We start from the raw sequence: 21,804 nt of genomic DNA, 5'->3' as shown, positions 1-21,804 counted from the left end.
TAAATATTCATATAATTAATCCAAAGTAATTTGAGATTATGATTTTATTATTATTATTATTATTATTATTATTATTATTATTACAGCTAATTTTTTACAGCCCAACAATGAAATGAATCTATGCAACCTGAATTTGACAACTCCTCCCAGCTTAAAGGCTCCAAATCCAAATCATAAGCTAAAGGCTTTATTAATTAACAAATGCAACTTAACATTCAAAAATCCCAAATATCGCACATAACAAGTTGACATTAATAAGACTATCCAGAGAGGCGTTCTTAACAAGACAAAAGGACTTAAATTAATTACATAGCCATAATTAAAAAAAGAAAAATGCATAGCCATAAGCTCTAACACAACTATATCCTGAGCTGAAAGACTCAAAAGTAAATACCCCAGAAAGGATACCACCCGTTATGTCGGCAAATTAAGGTAAAGTCACCCTCAAGGGGTTGGTTAAGGTGATGAAAGGAATTTCATTCAACCTGAGAGATCTTAGGAAGTATCCCAAACTTTAGCCCTAACATAAATGCAGTGAGAATACTTATAAATGTGCGAGTACAAAAGGAGCAGTGTTCCTTACCAGATGTGTGGTTAGCCTAACTGTACTTTTTTTTTTTTTTAAATTATGGTCAAGCCCTATGGGCTCGAGTCACAACCACAACCAGCAGGACAACCACAGATAACAGGAAAGATGTTCTCAGATTTTCCTCAAATGGACCTGTGGCTCCTGTTGTTTTCTTATCATCATTAGGTACTTTGAACAACTCATTCATCAGCTTTGCTATCTTCTCAATTGCTTCCATGAATTTTGCCTTTGTGTTTTCAAATATCCACTTCACAGCATTCAATACAGGATTAGAGTCATGGCCAGTCTTATCTGAACTCTCGGTGGTTGAAGTTATACTTTCGTCTGCATATATCATGGGAAGGCCACAGTATTGCGTGCGAGAAATTTATCCAAATAGTGATAAATGTCATAATATAATAATTATTCTTTCTATTTGAATAAAAAAAGGACAAAAACAATTTCATCAAGGACGAATAACAAAAACAACAGAAGTTTGTTTAATTGATACTTAATTTGGAAAACATTATCTTTCGAAACAAATTTGTTGTATACATTCAATAAGCACAGAGAGAGAAAATCCTATTTGAACGGTTTTTGCTAGCTATTCTTTGTAGCTACGAATCACAGATAATAAACTCTTAATACAAAATAGAACAGGGGGGAATTTCTCAACGATGTAAATGCTTTCATCAGAGACTAGGCCACAGTACATTCAAGATAACTATCTGCCTTTCTGAAAGAATTAAGAGAAATGATAATAAAGCATGGATCTGAAAAACACATCAAACATGAATTGAGTGCTGGCTAGATATTGTGAAGCATTAAGGATACCCAGCAGCCAGCGACATTATCAAGGACCAACCCTAACCCAAAACCATTGGAGAGATAATGGTGAATAAACAAAAAGGAAAATTAATCTCCTGACTTTGTGATTTATGATATGTGCATCACCTTCTGCATTTTAGAAGATACAGGTTTAAAAACCCTCTTATATTTGGGAAACATTCCAGTGAGGAACTCAAAAAGTGAAGCTCTAACAAATTCAGGAATGGCTTTGTAGACTAAAGAATTGAGATTCAAAGACTCAAGTATCAAAACATGAACATCAGTTGATCTTAAGCATGAACTTGGTAAGGGAAACTGTAAAGTCAGATTATGAGTTCGCTTGAGACTGGTTGAATGTATTACATTAGGAGTAGTACATTTGAACCTTGATAGCTTCCTTGGATAATTAACTCCTTTGAAGTGAAGATTAAACCAGAAAAATGATAATTCTAAGTCCACAACAAAGAGCCTGAGAGTTTCTCTTCTCAAGCAATTAACATCCTTTGCCCAAGCTAAGAAAACAGGGGCACATCTCAAAGATTAGCAGATGACTCAAACAAGAACAACTAATTTATCAAGATATTTCAAACCTGATGAAATATATGAAAGAAACTTCCTTTTCCTTCCTACTATTAGAGGTGAAATATATAAAGCCCCTTAGAAATGTTCAGTGTTAATGTAGTGTACTTCATACTAACCTGCATGGTAGGTCTCACGCAGCTCCCGAACTACCTCATTGTTCAAAACAGCATCCCAAACAGCTTTATCAGTAGACAATGAGATGACCATTCTCTGCACAACAAGTTTATAGCCTTTGATAAGGGGAAACAAACAGTAACCGCAGCGGGGTCACTTCTTCAATGAAAAAATAAAAACACTAAAGTATGTTTCTTAAACACTGAATGACCATATTTCCATTTTGTTTAGGTACACATCAGAGGATGTGCATGTGGACTTTAAAAAAGTGCATAGATTGATTCCTGTTTACAGAAAGGAAAGTGGCTCAATCTAACTAAACATTCAACATGCAACTGTCATTAACAATAGTCACCTGAATAGATGGCTCGGTCTGCAATAAATGGAAAGCATCATAAACTCTGTCAGGTCCATAAGGACGTAACATTCTTGAGTTATAAAGATGTGGAGAGGGCTCCAGCCAATCTATTTCTGACCCAGCTGGAGAAACATGGGGCAGCTTCTCAGTTGGACTCAAAATTTCATCTGCTACATCCATATCCACATTACAAGCAAATTTATCTGTAATGAACTGTGGGTACGACGCAGCATCAAATACCCTGCAAGAAAAATTTCCAGAACGGTACATGGGACATATGCATGCAACAAGTAACCCATATTTTTTACAACTTATATATATATATATATATATATATATATATATATATATATATATATATATATATGTATAGAAGCTCTCTCAGATGCACACATGTTGCAGTTTAGAGATCAAGAGGGAAGCATCTCACCCCATCTACATGGAGTTCTCTTCACATCATGACATATCACGTTCTTAAGAAGTTTTATTATTTCTTTTATTTTTTTCCCCACCTGCATTCTCACATTTATTGGGCCTAATTCTCATTTCTCAAATAAAAATACTCGTTTAGCTCATGAATGAAGTGCCAGAAACAACAAAATCTTCATTTCTTGCTGAGTAATCAGGAATCAATTAGAATTGATCGAGTAAAACCAGAATTAAGCTAGACATATTTAGCAGTTCCCACTGTTCAAACTAGAGACATATTTAGTAGCAACCATTGTTCAAAATTACATCTTTTCTTCGCCTCAAATTTTTAACATAAATAACATTCATTCTCAAGACTTTCTGGTGTTCAAAATAGAAAAATTTTAGGAACAAGAAACTGAGGTGTCAGATAACCTGATTTATGCAGGTAAACATCACTGTCACCTTCATTCTCATTATAAAAGCATTGATTTTAAGGTTAAACTTGAGATAGTCACACTTGATTTTAAGAAAAACTGCAGCAATTTCTAAAATACTCTTTCGTGTTATTGTGACCTATAATAATCTATCTAGAACAAACCAATCAATAATACCAAAATAACAAGACACCAAGCAAATTTGAAATAATAAAAATCAATAATAGTTCTGAATTTTATCAAATATGCAGAAAGCGAAACCAACAACAGCAAACATATAATTGAACTTTAAAACAATGGAACAAATAATTTTCATTAAAAAGGGAAAAAAAATCTCACTGTGTAAGGGCAGAGACAGCGCTATGAACTTCGTCCCTGGAAGGAACAGGTCCCAGAACAAAATCATCACCAACTACAATTGCAGTATCCTCTTCACTCCCTTCCACAGAAACCCACTCATAATCATCACAACAAGAACCAGAAGGAGCAAAAGAAGGCCAGCAAGAGGCGTTGGGACCCCCAGAATTAGCAGATACTGGAACATTGCAAGTAATACCAAAAGGAGACCCAAAAGCTGAAGATAAGATAAGATTATTATTACTGGAAGAATTGAGCCTTTGGGATGACCTAGAAATAGCAGAAGAAGAAGAAGAAATGGATTCTTGGAGGTTGGTTACACCAGCACGAGTAACTGCCCTACCAACCACCTTTAACATGCTGCCTCCTCCACCGCCCATGCCTTTGCCTCCACCAAACATGAATATCACTCGGGTGTCGGTAGCTGGGAACAAAGATTGCGTATTGGGGATTCTTGTAAGTGAAGAAGACTTTTATGGGCTGATTGATATCTACGAGGCTATTGCATAGCGGATAGGATCGGTCCCAAACAAGTCCACTTTAAGTAGAAGTCTACCTCTTTTCTTTATTTGTGGAATTTACCCTTCACTTCCCTTTTCTTTTCACTTCTATCCTTATTTTAGATGGCAAGGGACATAATTTTTTTGGATATTCAATTTAAATATTAAATAATTCAAATTATTTTTATCAAATATAACAAGCAATGGGATAGTAATTAGAAAAAAAATAAAGTAATTTTTGTGATTACTGTTCTACTTATTTTTCAATGGATGGGTTCATGTGAACCCATTATTCATATTTTTTTTATAAAAAAATATTAAATACATATATTTATTTTCTTTTATTTTTTTAAAAACACCTTTATTTTCCTTAATAAGTAAAAATTACCAATTAATCATATTTTAAATTTAAATACACAATCTAAAATTATTCTAAATTTTTATTTTTACATTCAAGTAATAAGTAATATAATGTAAACATATGAAATATATAAATTAAAATATAATGAATGATATTGGGAGTATATTGATGAATTTCAATTTAATAATATTAGTGATATTTTTAAATTATAAATTTAAAATATAATCAGAGCTTAATAAAAAAATATAATAATAAAAATTTATTATTTAATTCTTTTACATTTTAATAACCTAACTATTTACTCTTTTATCTTAAAAAATATATATTATTTAGTTTTTTAATTTTTTGTTGATAAACTCAAGCTCAATTATTCAATTTTATAATTTAAATGATATAACTATTTAATCTCATAATTTTAAATTTATTAATTATTAATTCTTTATATAATTATTTTCTCTCATTTAATTAATTTAGCTAACATAAAAATTAACCAAATTACTAAATAGTTAACGGAAGAATAAAAAATGAATAAACTAAATTATATATTTTTAAAAATAAATAAATTAAATTATTAATTTTATTAAAATATATACACCAAATAATAAATTTTCTATAAAAATATGATATGAATTGACAATTGAGTTTTGAATATTAGCGTGGAATGAGAATCCAAATCCATTCAATCATTAAAAAGAATATATAAATATGGTTATTGGTTGCGATTCATAAAACGTTCCATTTCAGCCAAAGAGTCCAAAATGTGGGCCCATTTTTTCTTGTTTTCGTCTAATTGATTTGTTCTTGTTTTCTACCAATTTTTATGATTAAGCCAAATAAATAGTACGCAAGTAAGGTCACCTATTAAATTCAATTTTCTTTTCTTTTTTTTTTTTTAAAAAGTCAAACTATAAAAGGCTTTTATATTAGATTTTATAATTGATCGTATACTTTATGGAGTCTTTTTTTTTTTTTAATTATTAGAGACCACAATATAATCTTAATTTAGAAAGAATGCCAACATATGAAATTTATATACATTTCCTTTTATAAAGTATCGTTATTTTTAATATGTATATTTTACATTTATGTTAATTATAATAAATTTAGAAATATATTATAAAACTCTAAAAACTACAATTATGGCATAAATTTAGTAAAAAAAAATATTAAGTGTAAGATAATGAACTTAAATATTTTTTTAAATTAAAAATAAATAATTATTATTTAATAATTAAAATTTTTATTTAACAATAAAGTTCATACATATATTCTCTCAACCTTCCTCATCTCCCTCAAGTATGTAAATATGAAATTGATGTAAATAAAAAAAAATGGCATTTCAGTAATAATCTAAGAATTGTGATAAATGATCTCTTAATTTTAGTTATAATTGATATAAATAGGGGTGAGCATTCGGTTCAAACCGAACCAAACTGAATTAAATTATAAAAATCGAACCGTAAATTTTAGAAATCGAACCAAACCGAAATGGGTAAAAAACTAAATCGAACAGAACCGTTCTGTTTCGGTTCAGTTCAGTTTAAACAGATCGGTTTGATTTTTTATTAATTTTTTAATTTAGACTTGATTTTCAAGTTATTTTATCTAATTTTAACTTTGGTTTGAACCTAATAACCATTAATCAATGAAATTAAAAAATTAATATATATAAAATTAAATATAATTCATAAATTTTTCATAAAAATAAATCAATTCAAAAATCGATTCGGTTCGATTTAGTTTGATTTAACTATATAAATTACTATTCAGTTCGGTTCAGTTTAAACGATTTTTTATTCTTCAAAACCGAATCGAAATAACTAAAATTTTTATAATATAAAATCGAACTGAATCGATTTAGTTTTAAAACCGAACCGATTGAACCGAATTGACTCGGTTCGGTTTGCTTTTTCGATTTGAACCGAATTCTGCTAATATTTAATTATATATAGAATGGTGAAATTTCAAATTTAACTACAGCTAATTGTGTAAAAAAGATTTTTCTTTTTTTTTTTTAATTTTCTTTACCAATCTTTAATTATTAAATGCATGTTTTATATGAAGGGAAAGATAAATGAAAATGGTAGCAATAGGAAAAAAAAAAGTAATACTTTTATTTTATTTGAAGAAAAAAAGAAAGAAGGAAAAATTAAAAATTAAATTCCCTGTTTTGCAATTTTGAGTCACCAATCCTCAATTATTAAAAGCTTGTTTTATATAGAGGGGAAGGGAAAGGAAAATGATAGTAATAGGGAAAAAGGCAACTGCCTTATTTTATTAGAAAAAAAAAGAAAAAAAATTAAAAATCAAATTCCTTGTTTTGTAATTTTGAACCATTTTGTTTTCTATACAAATATGGCAAAAAAGGGCGGAAAACAAATTAACTTTTTTGTTTTTGCTTTATGCCATTTTTTCTTTCCAATAGTTAAATTTTAATATAATTTTATTTATTTAATATAAACATAATAATTAAAATGTCATAATTTTCTCTCTTACCTTTTTATTAAAAAATAAAAAATAAATAAATCACTTCTTTTTTTTAATTTAAAAAAATAATAATAATTTTAATTTTCATAAAATTTTACTTTCTTATAATTCTATTTACTTTTCCTTTCTATAAAACAGGCTTTAAAACTTTAATATCATACTGTGTGGAATATGGATGGTTTTGAAATCTGGGTCAACCATGTAACAAACTTCAACCCGAAATCAAGCAAATCAACCCAAAAGAATAATAGTGGGCCAGACCCATTTCGAGCCCAACTTCATTAGGAAAATTTGGAATAAGTAAGGGTAAATTGGTCCTTTGGCTCTTACCATCTAAAACCCTAATCGATATTTATACGACCCTTAGTCAGCATCCCTCGGAGCCGAAACCGCAGAGGGGAACCTCAACGAACAAACAATGGGTACGCATTTCTCTTTCTTTTGCCTTTATCTCTCCATTTCTAGCATCTCTAAGATTTAACCTTTTCAGATTTATCTGTGTAGTTCTGTGCTAATTTACCAGGCTATTTGTTCTTGAATCTAATTTCATGAAATCGTTATGATTTTGGCTAACAGAGGCCTTTTTTTAAAAAAAAAAAAATCATTAATTACGTATAACCTGGTGGGTGGTTTATAGGACTAATTATGGTGATTATTGTGAAACTAGGGGCGTACAAGTACGTATCGGAGCTATGGAGGAAGAAACAATCGGATGTGATGAGGTTCCTGCAGAGGGTGAGGTGCTGGGAGTATCGCCAGCATCCTTCCATTGTGCGTGTCACGCACCCCACCCGCCCTGACAAGGCTCGCCGCTTGGGTTACAAGGCCAAGCAGGTAAAAAAGCCTTTTTTTTTTATCATGTTATTGAGATGATAGTTGTCGTGTTGCAACTGTGTCTGTGTGCTTCACGTAGGGGTGACTGATCCTCTAATCATTTTACTTCAAATTAATCTAATTTGCTGAATAGCCACTTTGTTTAATCTATGAAATGAATGCTTGTGATATATCAATTGAAATTGGAATTTTTCTTTTCTATTCAATTTAAAAGTTAGTGTTATTTGCTATGATAATAGATATGGCAGTGCAATTTTACTTTTTGGTTCTATTCTTATTATTATTTATGACTTGACTGATACACTTGCCCTGACTGATATACCTGCCAGGGTTATGTGATATATCGTGTTCGTGTAAGGCGTGGTGGAAGGAAGAGACCAGTGCCCAAGGGTATTGTGTATGGGAAACCCACAAATCAGGGTGTTACTCAGCTGAAGTTCCAACGCAGCAAGCGCTCAGTTGCAGAGGAGCGTGCTGGTAGGAAGCTTGGTGGCCTTAAGGTTCTCAACTCTTATTGGCTCAATGAGGTGTGTACATCTTTTGAACTTTTGATAACCATTATCTGTATATATTTTGATTGTCAGTTCTTAAAGGATAGGGTCTGGTAATGAAGATGGGAAACTGTTAGTGAATGTTTTATTAGTGTGGATTTTATTTATTTGTTGCTAATGTTGAGATTACTGGGGATGTTGGAAAGTGTAATTATTCTGTATAGGATTTTTCTAAATAATTCTCATGGGAAACTTAGCGTGGTGGCAACTTACGCGTGCAGAAGTTGAGAACCTGTGATTTGTGATAGGCATCCTGATCCTAGTTATTCTAAAGTATCTTTGTACTTGTGCAGGATTCAACATATAAGTACTATGAGGTAATCTTGGTTGATCCTGCACACAATGCAATACGTAACGATCCAAGGATCAATTGGATCTGCAATCCTGTCCACAAGCACAGGGAGCTTCGTGGGCTTACTTCTGCAGGGAAGAAGTATAGAGGTCTGCGTGGCAAGGGGCACTTGCACCACAAAGCAAGACCTTCAAGAAGGGCAACCTGGAAGAGGAACAACACTCTTTCTCTTCGACGTTACCGTTGATCGTTGTTACTCTATTTGTTGTTTCTATCATTCTATTTTTATTTTCTGTTGTAGGATTTGCCTATTTTGATTGAATTGGTTGGGCTGCTTCTGTTAAACTTGTTTAATTTAGCTGCATTGAGGCTGTTGAGTTCCGTATTGGTGGAACTGCTTTGGGATTTTATCATATGATTTTCTTTGGAGCCTGTTGGATGTTTGATTGTTCATATTATGGAATGTTATGGGTATTACAATATTATTTAAACAAGGCAGAATTGGGGTTTGGCGGAGCCGTGAAGAGAGATTCATAATTGGCAACCAAGAAGACATGATGCTTAAAGTTGCTATTCCAATGCTCCTTGGGGTGTTCAGAGCATTTCAAATAAATCAGACTCTGCCCTGCATCCTAAGCAAGTAAGCATGCATCTTCCGTTGACACGATTTCAATCATCTGGGAGGCTGCAGATTAATTTCAGGGAAAAAATATGTTCGCAAAAATCTATGCCCCGTCTGTTTTTGCTCAAGTATCATTAGAATTGAGCAACGATTTGATTGAGATACTTGTATACGACATACTAGCCTCACTTGATTTTTTGGGAATATGGTTAAGGTACAATCTTCTCGCGGAATTGTTGTTTGGAATGATTGTTTGAAATTGAGGCTGAGGGGTTAAAATTATATTTCTAAAAAAAGTTAAAATTAATTTTTTTAAAAAATCATTTAAATGTTATTAAAAAATAATTTAAAATAATTTAATTTTTTGATTAAAATTTATTTAATTTAATTTTAAACTATTTTTTAATATTTTTAAATTAATATATTTAAAAAAATAATTTTATTAATAATAATTTTAACAGTAATAATAAACAGTCTTAAACATCATTGAACATGATAACTATAAACATGAATTTCTCAAATTAATTTACAGTAGGAATTTGAAACAGAAAACTGAAAAAATGAGTGGAATATTTTTATCAATTTAATTCAGCATATAGATCTATTTTGTTATATTTATAAAAACAAATTGTATTTTCTGATATATATATATATATATATATATATTAAAAATCACAAAAATGTATAAAATTTTTACTGCCGCCCTCTAGGCGCAGTCATGCGCACGCCCTGACCTACCGGGGCGGTAAAAATTTCTTCACTTGTTTATTTTCGAAAATCACCGGTGATTTTTCCCTGGAGGGGAGCTCATTTTGCAGCCATGTCTCTCTTGCTGGGTAGTGAGTTTATCTCATTTTCCATATGAACCAAAAACAGATTTTATGGCTCGGTGTTACTTCTGCTCCGTCTAATTTACAAGTATCCATTCCTAAAAATCTGAGTGCTTTTTGACAGATTAAAGGCATCAGCAGTTCAGCCTCTGATGGCCAGCGATGCCAATCTATCTCGCACTTTCAAATACTTATTGGGTTAGTTTTCCTTCCTCTTTTTCTTTGCATTTTTCCCTCCAAAATTAAGGTTATGCAGTTTGGGTGTTTATAAAGTATTGGCCAACCTTGGCGAGGTATAGCCACACAGTTCTTGTCAAGAGGAATTCCATTTATTTTCAAATATTGGATCGTCAGGCACCTCACAGGAGAGGATTATGCGGTACTATCATTTCTATGAACTGTTATCAGCTTTCTGTTTTTGTTCTTTCTCTTCCTGCTTTTATTTTAAAAGTTGTTTCATTCGGGGTTATGATCCGAAATAAAATTTAATTGCTCTTTTTTCCCCTTCAAATTCAGCTTTACGCTGTTCAGTTTCATCTGTTTGTTACTTGTGTCTTGTTTCTTAGTCGGGAGGGATTTCGGCGAGCTTGCATGAGGGCTGAAATTAAATGGTATTACCTCTCTGCCTATCTTAAATCAACCTGCGTATGCTTCTTGTCATCTCCAAATTGTTATAAAATGTGGTTAGTGAGAAGAGTGCTTGATTTGTGAAATTCTATAATATCTGTAATTTGATTTATGGTACAGTTCTAGACAACTTTTGAACCGTTTCCTTTGTTAGGATGTAGGATCTTTGCTTCATGGTGACATATGTTTTGTGTAGAGGTGAGGTATCATCTGATCTGATGATCTCATACTTGTCTTATGCCACAGTGATGGTACGTCAACAGAAGAATATGCAGCAAATCTATTAAAAGTAGCTTGGATGACTCTCCCTCTTGTGATAGTTATCACAGCTGCTGCCTGTATTTTTGTAGTTTGGTGGCAAGGACTAAGCCATTCTGACCCATATGCACAAGCAATCTTGATTAATGGCAACATTTTATGACCGCCTCTAACTTTTGAGTTAAAATTTTGCAGCAGGTTTTCCCTTCTTTTAAGTTGGTTTTTGCCTTTTATTTATGATTCGGGAGTAGCAGCCAAAAAAATGTTGGCTCTCACGTACTTGTTCCTTAAATGTGATACTTGAGCTTATAGCTTCTGTTTCTGTACCTTCTGATGCTTGAGATTTTTTGGGATTACCTCAAAAGTCACGGCTTATTTTTATTTTAGGGAGCTTAGTAGTATTGAGGACAGAATTTAGGAGAGGAACAGAAGAGTGCCAAGCTGAAGGATCATTCAATCAACCAAATGTTAATGCATGTAAACTGAAGCAGTATTCATGATTGTAATTAGATAATATATGAAGCAATTCTTTAATTTTCATTAGTTCATTGTCCTTCCTTCATGAGAGCTCTATCATATTTTTCTCTCCTTACTCAACTGGTCTTAATTCTTTTTCTCCCTCGTCCTTGTTACCATATACAATCATAAGTGCATTTAAACATGATATCACTTCACTTCATTTTGCAGGCTGTGCATGTATACTGGAGCTATTGGCTGAACCATTATATATCCTTTCTCAGAATTTACTCCTGCTTGAACTGCGCTTGATGGTTGAAACAGTTGCTACCCTTTTCCATTTTCTGACTATGTATATCCTTATTGTCAGACAACCCAGCATGGTAAAACTCTTAATTGTTTTATCTCACTAATTGCATGTTTTCAATCTACTAATAGCGCATTCCAATGGAATACCCAGACCTTTTCTTAAAATCTTAGATTGAATGCTGTTATTTGTTCTTTAGCTAATTCAAAGATGTCCTGTGATGGCACTTCAATGTGAAAATCCCATTTTCAAAAGTTTGTGAAGTGCACAAGTAATATCAATTACATCCCTGTCGATTCTATTCATAATTATGCTTGCAGTAGGGCATGCTGTATTCAAATCTTAGAGGAGAATCTCTCATCCTATCCGTGGATATTCTTTTGGTGTTATGGCATTACACCTCACTATCTGTTCCTTATCTCAAAGTCGGTTTTCTTTTGATTTATTTTTTATTTTTACTTATGTTGATCATAAAGTTTGCATTTTTTTAAAATGTTTTTGGTAATATAGTTAAATTTTTGGAAAGCATAACTAGTTGTCAATAAGTTGTTTCATGGCAAATGTCACTAATAATAAAAGGTTAGAGACATTTCCTCAGTTCTGTCTCCGTTTCTAGTCAGCTAAGTAATAATCTAGATCTTAATTGGTAAATGTGGCAAGACCTACTTGTTTTCTTGTAATTTATGTGGGCCTGGTCTACATTTTTGCATGGTGACGGCTACTAATATAAAAATTTCCCTGATTGTTGTAGGAGAAAGGGATCATCTTTGCATTGTCACAAACTGCATATGGAGCTTGCTTGTTCTTAGGATAGTGGAGTTATTTTCTTCTTTTCCGTGCATTTAGACGCTCTGTTCTTCTCCATTTTAGGTATAGATTCTTCTTCTATCATACAATTTTTTTTTTCTTTGATATGTTTTGGTTGTTATTGCCCCTTCAAAAGAAAAAGGAAAAAAGAGTAAACAAAATTGTTGAGATTAATTATAAGATGTATATAAAGTTATGAACATCAAATAGTAATGATTTGAATCCTGAGACATGACCTTAATGGGAAATGCCTCCTTCAATGGTCTGCTGAACTTCCAAGTTTCATTGGGAGGGCTCAACCTGTTTGATTTGCGGCTCCTATTCTTTTTAAGCTATTAAAAATGACTCTTAAAGTTGGTTGTATTACATTATTATTAATTATATGCTAAAGTTGTTCATAAATGCTTGTTTTTTCCGGTTTTTGTCCAATTATTTTAGTCAATCATGTTCTTTCACAGTCTAGGAACTAAATTGGATTACGATAAGCAACTCTCAAACATGTGTATGTTGTTTACTCTTCAATCCTTTCGGAAGCTAATTCTTCGAGAAGGGGAAAAGATGGTCCTTGTGTGGTTGGATACCCCTAATAACCAGTCTGTATATGGGCTTGTTGACAAACTGGGTATGTGGACTACCTAGATATCCTGAGCCTTACTGTGTTACAGTTTCAATTTTCTGATCACATTAAGTTTTTTTATTGAATAAATCAATAACAACTTTTACTATTTCAGTTGAGAAAAATCCCATTAATCTTGGATGTTTGAAGTTCGGAGCATGTTATAATTATTAAATTATTTATTCCAGGAAGCTTAGTAGTGAGATTGGTGTTTCTGCCATTTGAGGAAAGTTCATATTCTACCTTTGCTAGGTCTGCATCAGGTTCACCTCTCTCTTTGTTTCTAGTTCATAATGGTGTTTTGTTTCAATAAAACTTGGTTTGTCATTTGGATTATGTAATGCTTTGAGTCTGTTCTGCATTTTCCTTCTTGGTTGTTTCTTTTTTGCTATCTGTTTGAATTTAGTGTATTTCATTAGTTATCCACTGTTCTGTTGCCCATGAGGAAGCATGCAAACTGGCTTTTATGGAATCAGCCCATAGGAAAGGTTGGTTGGTTGATTTAAGGAGCATGATTATCACATCACAGATTCGTTGAGGTCAATGAGAAAACTGGATGGCACTTTGTTCTGTCCCCTGTGCTTGGGTGGCCCATATTTTTTTCCTTAACAAGTCAGAGACAGTTTATCTCTTTGCTGATCATTTGCATGTCTCTCGTGATTAGGCGTGAATTATGACCTGGTACTGAGAATAGGTCTGAGGCCTAATTGTTCATAAATTTTTTTGTCTTAGTATTTGCTTCTATTTTATGTCATTATACTTGCTGCTAATTCTATCAGATTACATTTACTGGTATTGGGAATAGGTCTAAGAAACCTCTTTCAATATCCTGTGTTAGTTTGTAACTTGTTAGTTATAATACCTGCTTCTATTCTGCGTCATTATACTCACAGCTAATGTTGTCACACTTTGTTGTTTAGCTAAGTGTCTGTGCCAAATTATTCACAATTCTGAATTCTCAAATTTTCCCATATTGCTTCCCCTTATTTTTCTTTTTCTAATTTCAATGTAGAATCGCAATTTCTTCCTTTCCTAATTCCCTTAATAAGCACCTAAACATTTCTCCCTCTGTTGACAGGAGAATATCCACACAAAAGCGGCAAAATTTGGAAGCTACCTCACTGAGGCCCTTAAGCTTGTTTTGTTAATTGGTATTTCCGGTTGCTCGCTTGCCATTGTTATAATTATTCCTTTTATCCATTTAATCAGCTCACTGTTCAATTTTTCATCTGATTATCATTGTATTCCATAATGAAAAATTCTGTAGCATTTAACTTTATGCTGATATGCATGTCAAGAAGTGCTGAAAATCGGGACATTCTTTCTATATCAACTTGCTTTGAACTTTATGACTACAAATGATCAATTCCATCCTTTCAAGAATCCTCTTCTTATACTTTCAGGTCTCGTATTCATGGCATTTGGCCCAAGTTACTCTTACTCTCTAATCAGATTATTTTATGGCCATAAATGGAGTGATGGGGAAGCATCAACAGCCCTCCGGTATAATTGCCTTTATATTGTTGTTTTGTCTATGAATGGTGAGTAGCTAGTTTTCATCACCATTCCCAAATATATTATTTATGTAGCAACTACCATTACGTATCACTCTTCCATGACATTCTTCTTCATTTCCTTCTTATTTTGATTCTTGTTGATTCCTGGCTATGTATTGGATGACAATAGTGCTCTGTCTTATATATTCTATCATTCTATTGATCCAGAAAACAGTGCAACAGAACTGTAAATTGTGCTTACATGTCTGTGAAAATGTAAACACAACATCATACAACTCAATTATTTTAGATGTGCATATGCTACATGCAGCTATCCTTGAGATAATATTATGGAGATTTTGATCCTTATTTTGTTTTTGCATCAGGAACCTCTGAAGCATCTCTACATGCTGTTGCAACAGAGAACCAACTCAAACGTTCAAATGATTCATTGCTTGTTTTGTCTCTGCTATATGTGGCACTGAATGTCCTACTGATAGGTCAGCTGGTGCAGTTGGCTTGATTCTGGCAAATTCATTGAGTATCCTTTGTGTTTTGAGTTTTTCAGCTAAGAGACCAACTCTACTAGATGCATGGTACGCCATTGCGGTTACACATATTGTAAACTATACCACCTGTAATTGATAGTATTTCATGATAAAAATTCCAATGTGATTTTTTTGGCACGAAATGATGCTTTAGTTCTTGATTCCAGAATTCAACTTCTTGTCATTCTCAATGAGATGAGTGCTTTAAGTTGGTCTCTAGTTTCTTGACTTTTGTGAAGATATGAGTTTGAGGATTATATACTCTGCAATATTCATCAGGCATTATTTCAAGGTATGAGTTTGATGGTGCAACTTTGCACATTTTGATCATCCAGATTGACCTTACACTGGAAAATGTTCCTCTACCTCCACAGGATGCTTCTGCATTTACATTTCACAGCTGCTTGCCTTCAGCTTGGACAGTTCTTTTGTTTTCAGGTGTAACCACTCTCATCTCTGAGAAAATATTTCTGGACCTCAAAAATTTCTGGCCGACATTTGTAGTTCACTTTTTCATCGGGTTCACTTGCTATTGCATATCCTCTATTGTCATGTGAGTATCTTCTTGTGTTACCTTTGTTGTGACTTCTGAAAACTGAATTTTAGATGTAAAAAGCGATTGACTATTTTACATCTTATTTTCATGCCCTTTTTTTTTCATTATTTTTTATATGGAAAGTTTACCAGTAATTGTACTTGTCAACATAAATAGTTATCGCCGGGATAGGCCTTTTATCGAAAAATTATCCGATTTTGCGATCATGTGGACTGAAGAATGGCGAACTACCTCAAGAGCTTTCGAAGATGGATTTACTTTCTTTGGTATTACTCAATCATTGTCTATCTACCCTTGTGATTTTTATTTTTATTTTTATTTTCTTCCGAGTGATCTTTTCATTTGGATATATAATTAACAAAAGTGGCCTTTTGATGCAGCACAAAAATATGAAGATTAGGGAGTCACAAGGCATTTATTTATTCAAATAAATGATATATCCTATAAAAATTCTATTCACTGGAAGTGTTTAGGATTAGTAGCATAATAATTATGAAAATAACAAGTTATAATTGTTGCCACCAGATGCCCTTTAGCTACCTGACTAACCCCACCCATTCTCACCTTTAATTCTTCTATCTTCCAATTTTCATCTACTTATAACTCTGTACGATGATGTTCGGAAAATTTGAAGGGCATCTGCAGTGCCAATTCTCAATTAATTTTCAATATCACAATTGAATAATAAGAAAGCTGAAACCTGAAGGGAAATCTGAAATTATTCTTAAAAAAAGAAAACTGCAGCATTTTGCCTTTGTAGCATATGAAAGTGCAATTGCAGTAGATTCTATGTTGGGTCCTTATTCACTGTTTTGATAGGGGAAGGAAAGGTAGTGGGATGGAGTGGGAACTCTGTGCCCTCTCCACTGTTTTGTTCAGCATTTTCTTCAACTCCTTTCATTCTCTAAAGTGGAACATATCGTGCATTCTTACGACCATAGCTCCAAACACCCTAACTCGTGACCAAGCACAGTAGTTGTATTAATCATTGTCCTCTTTCAGTGATACTATTTATCTTCTTGCTTTTGCATTATAAAACTCTAGCTGACAAGCATTGATTATAAACACTTGATTACTGTCAAAACATTCCATTGAAAAGGTTGACATGCAATTTTCTGCATGATAGTAGCATTTATTTTGGCTTGCATAAAAAAAAATTGCAAATGCAAATATCATATTTTAGTAGGAAAAGGTAGTGAACGTTTAAACATGCATAATAGCCATTATAATGGGTTTTTAGTCAATGGCCCCATTTTTATATGGAAAAGTAAACTTAGTTCATTATAAATGTTTCCTATTTATCAAGAGTAACAATTTGAACAGTGTTTGTTCTGTATGGTGTGTAGCAAGGGAAGGGTTAGGTGAGAATTTTAATTTGGGTTAGTGATGGGAGGCACAGGAGCAGAGGGCCACAAGGAACAAAGTGATGATTCATAGGACTCCCACGGGTGTGTGGGTTGTCCTCCAAAGTCACTCCAGTAGCAGCAATTGGTAATTATAGGGTTTGAAAGGTTGAGAAAGAAAAAGTAGATAAAAGGGGGAAATTGAAACTTATGATTAAGATGTAGACTAGGGTTTAGAATTTTGACAAGTATCCAACAAACAAATGAACATAAAGTTGCTTCCATCTTCTAAAACAAAATGATGGCAGTTTTGAGTTTTGCTTAAGAGATTGGATTCCTAGTGGAAAGTGGATTGCGTTTTTAGGAGGTTGGATTCCTAGTGGTAGAACGATAGTGGATTACATGACAAAGCCCTTTGCTTCAAATTGCAGGCAGCACTTGGACGTATTCAGGGGTTGATGAAAAGATAATCTAAAGAAGAAACAACTTAACAGGAAAAAAAAAAAAAAAAAAAAAAACATTATCATTTTAAATTCTATTTAATCTTATAAAATAATAATATGTCAAATAAAAAAAATCCCACAAATTTACCACATTAGAACAAACTGGAAATCAATAAAAAACAAACTGAACTATTAATCTAATTGGGTTTTAGTTTACTTTATAATTTAGGGAAATTGTACATTGATTAATGATTATCTTTAAAGATGAGAATGCAACAATATAATCCAGTCCAATGCCCTTCTTATACCTCTGGCTTTTTCCAATGAATATTCCCATAGAAGTGTTTATATGACAGTTTATGAATCGACGGTTGGCATTCAGTTCTCAATGTGTGACTATTTACGATTATGCATCAAAATTTGAATTCTTATTTATTATTTTCTTTTTCTCAAATTTTAATAATTAATACTTTAAAACTATAACAAAACTTAAATTAAGAATTTTAGTCAATATAATATTTTAGATTTTTATTTATCAAATTGTAATTAAAATTTAAATATGAGATCCTACGACTTTAAATAGTTAAATATTACCCTTATAAGGGATGTTTGGTATGAGGTTAATAAAGGATAATTGTTACTCTTATAACTTTTAATTTTTATTAATGTTTAGATACTTCAAAAAAAGGAATAGATTAACTTTTTCCTTCATTAATATTTGTGTCTTCTTGAGATGTTAAACATTAACTTTGGGGTTTAAATTAATAATTATTTTCCTTAAAGAATAAAACTTATAAGGATAATATTTAATCCTTAATTCTTTAACCTTTTATCAAACACGCTTAGGAAGTTATAAATATTAACCTAGCTCTTAAGTTAAGATTTATCCTTCTCCGGAGAAAGGAATAAATATTAATAGGGTAAAAAGTTAAACACAATCTCTTTTAAATATTCAAACAATACTAATAAGGGGTTAAAAGTTACAAGAATAAATTTCATACCAAATACCCCTTAATAATTAATTGCAAACAATATTTTTTTGATGAAATATAGAAACAGCTATATTTAACTGCAAACAATTGACTCCAAGATTTGTTATTTTGCAAAAAGATTTTGATATATATTAAGTGCAAGACTTTACTTTCAATTTTCAATCAAATGTTTTATGCTCAAATTAAAAATTAAGAAATAAATATTAATATTTGGACATTTATTGGTCTAATTATATGGTCAAAATTAGTTGAATTATATGAGGAATGTGGTCTTTAAAAGGAAATAAACATTCTGAATAGGGTTTGGGAATTTCATAAAATGAGTCAGTTTGGTAACAAAAGCAACAAAAATACTTTTTCAATTATTAATCCTTCTGCAACTGCAAAGCTTTACCTTACCTTACCTTACCCTACCTTTTGGTCATGTACAAGTTTCACTATAGATGATGAGGCTGTCGAGACATAATTGTTGAAAGAAAAATTTCCAGAAACATGTTGATGTTCTCATTCACGAATCCCAGAAAAAGGGAAAAAAACCCATGAACCTGTCATGCTTGAAACCATAATTTTGACCAAACTATTGCCAGATGCTGATGAATTTTCTCTCTAGCAACTGACAATTCTGCGTGTTCCATCTTGAATTCGTTTCAAGTTTCAATAAAATACACTTTAGTTAGGAGAAAAAGAAAAGGGCATGCATCCATATATTAGTTCTTGCAATATATACCCATTTTGGGTTATTTTTTTCAGACTTAAAAATTATCATGATGGAAGAGAAAGGGAGTGCTTAGCTCTTTCTCTTTACTTCAGAAATGTTTATTAGGGCAACTTCCCAAAAACCCACCTCCCATAAACACTTTTTCTCTCCCCAAAATGTCCCTTTGCTTTAGAACGTCTAAATCATTTGGTTGTCTATTCTCATTTCTTCCTGTAAGCACCTATGCAGTGACTCAATTTTAAAATTATTTTCATAAAAATTATTAAATTTTAATTTTAATTTAATTTTATAAAAATCACCATAATAAAAAATTAAAAATTTTTAAATTAATCTATTAATCTATCTAACTATTTTAAAAATAAAAATAACATTATAAGTTTTTAGAATATAGATTATTTAATTTTTTTTATTTAATTGAGTCAATGAATAAATATAAATATTTAAATTTTTTGTTAAAAAATAATTTTTTTAGAGTATCAAATGTGAGAGTTTATTAAAAATATATTCGCATTCAATTTATTCCCAATTAAAAATTAAAATCTTAAAAGTCGGTGACGCCGAACCTCTAATTTTTATATTTACAGAGGATTTTTAAGTTAATTTTCGCAAAATCTTAAAAATAGACTCTTTCATATCTGGGTGGTGCAATATATATCCAAATATCTTGAAGTTAAAGCATCTTTTTTAACAAACACCAAATTATAGAACAAGACATGTAATGATAACATGGGACCCTATCTTGTTGAAATTTAAATCTTAATTGTCATCTTTGTTAAAATATCCCATTAAAGACTGATGGCCAACTATTAAAGGTTTCAAATGTTTGATTATTACTTGACATAGTTCCGTGATCACTTGCTTCTCTCTTAATTTTATCCTCTTTTACCTTTCTAATTCACCAAAAAGCTCCATAATTTTTTCAAGTTTTCATCATAAACAACACAATCATGCTTCATTACCCATTCTTACTTTTCTTATTGTTTTGGCTTAACGTTTGTCTAACTCCAAGCAATTAAATTATTTTTTTAAAAAATAATTTTTATTATTTGATTACAATGTTATACTAATAGTATATATTTATGTCATGCAAATATAAAAAAAAATTATTAAAGTTCACAAAATGATTTACTTTTTTTAAAATAAAAAATTATTTTTTTTTCAAAATGACTTAATTTTCTTTTAATTAGAAAAATATTTTCCATTATTCCATTTTCAAGTATCTCAAATGCTAAAAAAATATGAAAAATATTATATATAAAAAAAATTCTCCAAAATAAATAGAGCCTACCATCAAAGACGATTTCTAATCTAGCATTATAAGAGGGGAAAGTAAAATGCTATTAATAAGATTTTATTATTCCATTATAAGGAGTGAAAAATGAGAGTTACTTTCATTATATAATTTATTCTTTTTTTTAAATCCTGCATTAACTATTTCTAAGTTATATCATTTTTAGATATCAAATTAATTAAAAAGATTACTTGAATTGAGATTTTCCTTTTTTATAATGGTGTGCTTGAATGGAGAGATTGCAATAAAACAACTATTTTGGATTTTTTTTTAATTTCTATTCCAAAAAAGGTTGATAAATTATTGGATATGATTCCATTCGAAAAACAAGAGATAACAAGAAAGCTACATGCATTTTAAATTGGTCAATTTTGTAGTGACTTGTTAAGCAAATATTGACTCTAAAATTTATTGATTGGAGAATATATTCAGATAGTGACTACCTACAATAACATAAATCAAACACGTTTATACAATAAGTCACTCAGAAGCTATCAATTATTTGAAAGAATTTTGAGTTCATCCACCTACTTCCATTTCCCATTATATATTTTGCTTCAAATATTGGTTCCCAATCATATAATAATTAAAATGGGGCTACAACTAAATTATAATGTGGAAAGATAGAGAGAATGAGAGGAAAAATGAGTGGGAAAAAAATTTGAGTGAAACCCTAATCTCTTGCTGGCACAATTGTTATTTTTGGGTTCTATTCGGTAATATTAGTTATTTTAGTAGTTATTAGTTGTTTTAGTAGCTAACAGTTATTTTACTAGCGATTAATTATTAGTGATTAGTTATTTAGCTATTAAAATATAAGTGTTCAGTAAAAATGACCGTTAGATTAGCTATTAAATGTAAAAATAGTAATATAATATTATTGATCCCTTCAACCTCTAAGTTAAGAGGGTTAACTTTTTATAAATCACTCTCTCAACTTCTAAACACTAATGTAAATATTATACTACCAAATAATATAAATAAAAAAGGTAGTCAAAATATTAAACGCTACCTTAAAAATTATTATCAAACAGGACCTTAGTTATGAACTTTAATCCGTTATTAATGCCTTAATTAGGGACTAATGAAAAACAAAACATTTTCATCATTAATTGATCCATTGCTAATAAAAAAATATATATATATTTCATACTTCTATAATAATGATAATTTTTTTTTTTTTTTTTTTTAATGAGGGCCGGAGTCTATGTTAAGTC

At 31.3% G+C, this 21,804-nt stretch overlaps 2 protein-coding genes and 1 pseudogene across 2 annotated transcripts; 2 read left to right on the top strand and 1 right to left on the bottom strand.

Moving 5' to 3' along the window:
- Window positions 1-231: 231 nt before the first annotated feature.
- Window positions 232-4,161, bottom strand: LOC110662479 (uncharacterized). The gene is made up of 4 exons (XM_021821444.2): window positions 3,635-4,161; window positions 2,448-2,691; window positions 2,095-2,188; window positions 232-913 (listed from the first exon to the last, which is right to left on the bottom strand). Exons 1-4 carry the CDS (start codon window positions 4,051-4,053, stop codon window positions 633-635), a joined length of 1,038 nt encoding a protein of 345 aa, XP_021677136.2. The 5' UTR covers window positions 4,054-4,161; the 3' UTR covers window positions 232-632.
- A 3,116-nt stretch (window positions 4,162-7,277) lies between these two features.
- Window positions 7,278-9,109, top strand: LOC110662478 (60S ribosomal protein L15-1). The gene is made up of 4 exons (XM_021821443.2): window positions 7,278-7,422; window positions 7,668-7,834; window positions 8,164-8,361; window positions 8,679-9,109. Exons 1-4 carry the CDS (start codon window positions 7,419-7,421, stop codon window positions 8,922-8,924), a joined length of 615 nt encoding a protein of 204 aa, XP_021677135.2. The 5' UTR covers window positions 7,278-7,418; the 3' UTR covers window positions 8,925-9,109.
- Window positions 9,110-10,144: 1,035 nt separating this feature from the next.
- On the top strand, window positions 10,145-16,321 carry LOC110662477 (uncharacterized; annotated as a pseudogene).
- The last annotated feature ends 5,483 nt before the right edge of the window (window positions 16,322-21,804 follow it).

This window comes from Hevea brasiliensis, chromosome 17 (assembly GCF_030052815.1).
Source record: "Hevea brasiliensis isolate MT/VB/25A 57/8 chromosome 17, ASM3005281v1, whole genome shotgun sequence".
Classification (NCBI taxonomy): domain Eukaryota; kingdom Viridiplantae; phylum Streptophyta; class Magnoliopsida; order Malpighiales; family Euphorbiaceae; genus Hevea; species Hevea brasiliensis.
The sequence above is the reverse complement of the archived record's forward strand: the minus strand, read 5'-3'. Positions and strand labels throughout refer to the sequence as shown.

Bases quoted from the DNA above. Each gene is read 5' to 3' on its own strand.
- LOC110662479 (XM_021821444.2), bottom strand. From the start codon at position 4,053: ATGTTTGGTGGAGGCAAAGGCATGGGCGGTGGAGGAGGCAGCATGTTA. The intron at 2,692-3,634 runs GTGAGATTTTTT...TTTTTCTTGCAG, and splicing joins GCTGTCTCTGCCCTTACACA to GGTATTTGATGCTGCGTCGT. The intron at 914-2,094 runs GTTAGTATGAAG...TGATATATGCAG, and splicing joins GCGTGAGACCTACCATGCAG to ACGAAAGTATAACTTCAACC.
- LOC110662478 (XM_021821443.2), top strand. The intron at 7,835-8,163 runs GTAAAAAAGCCT...TATACCTGCCAG, and splicing joins TGGGTTACAAGGCCAAGCAG to GGTTATGTGATATATCGTGT. The intron at 8,362-8,678 runs GTGTGTACATCT...GTACTTGTGCAG, and splicing joins ACTCTTATTGGCTCAATGAG to GATTCAACATATAAGTACTA.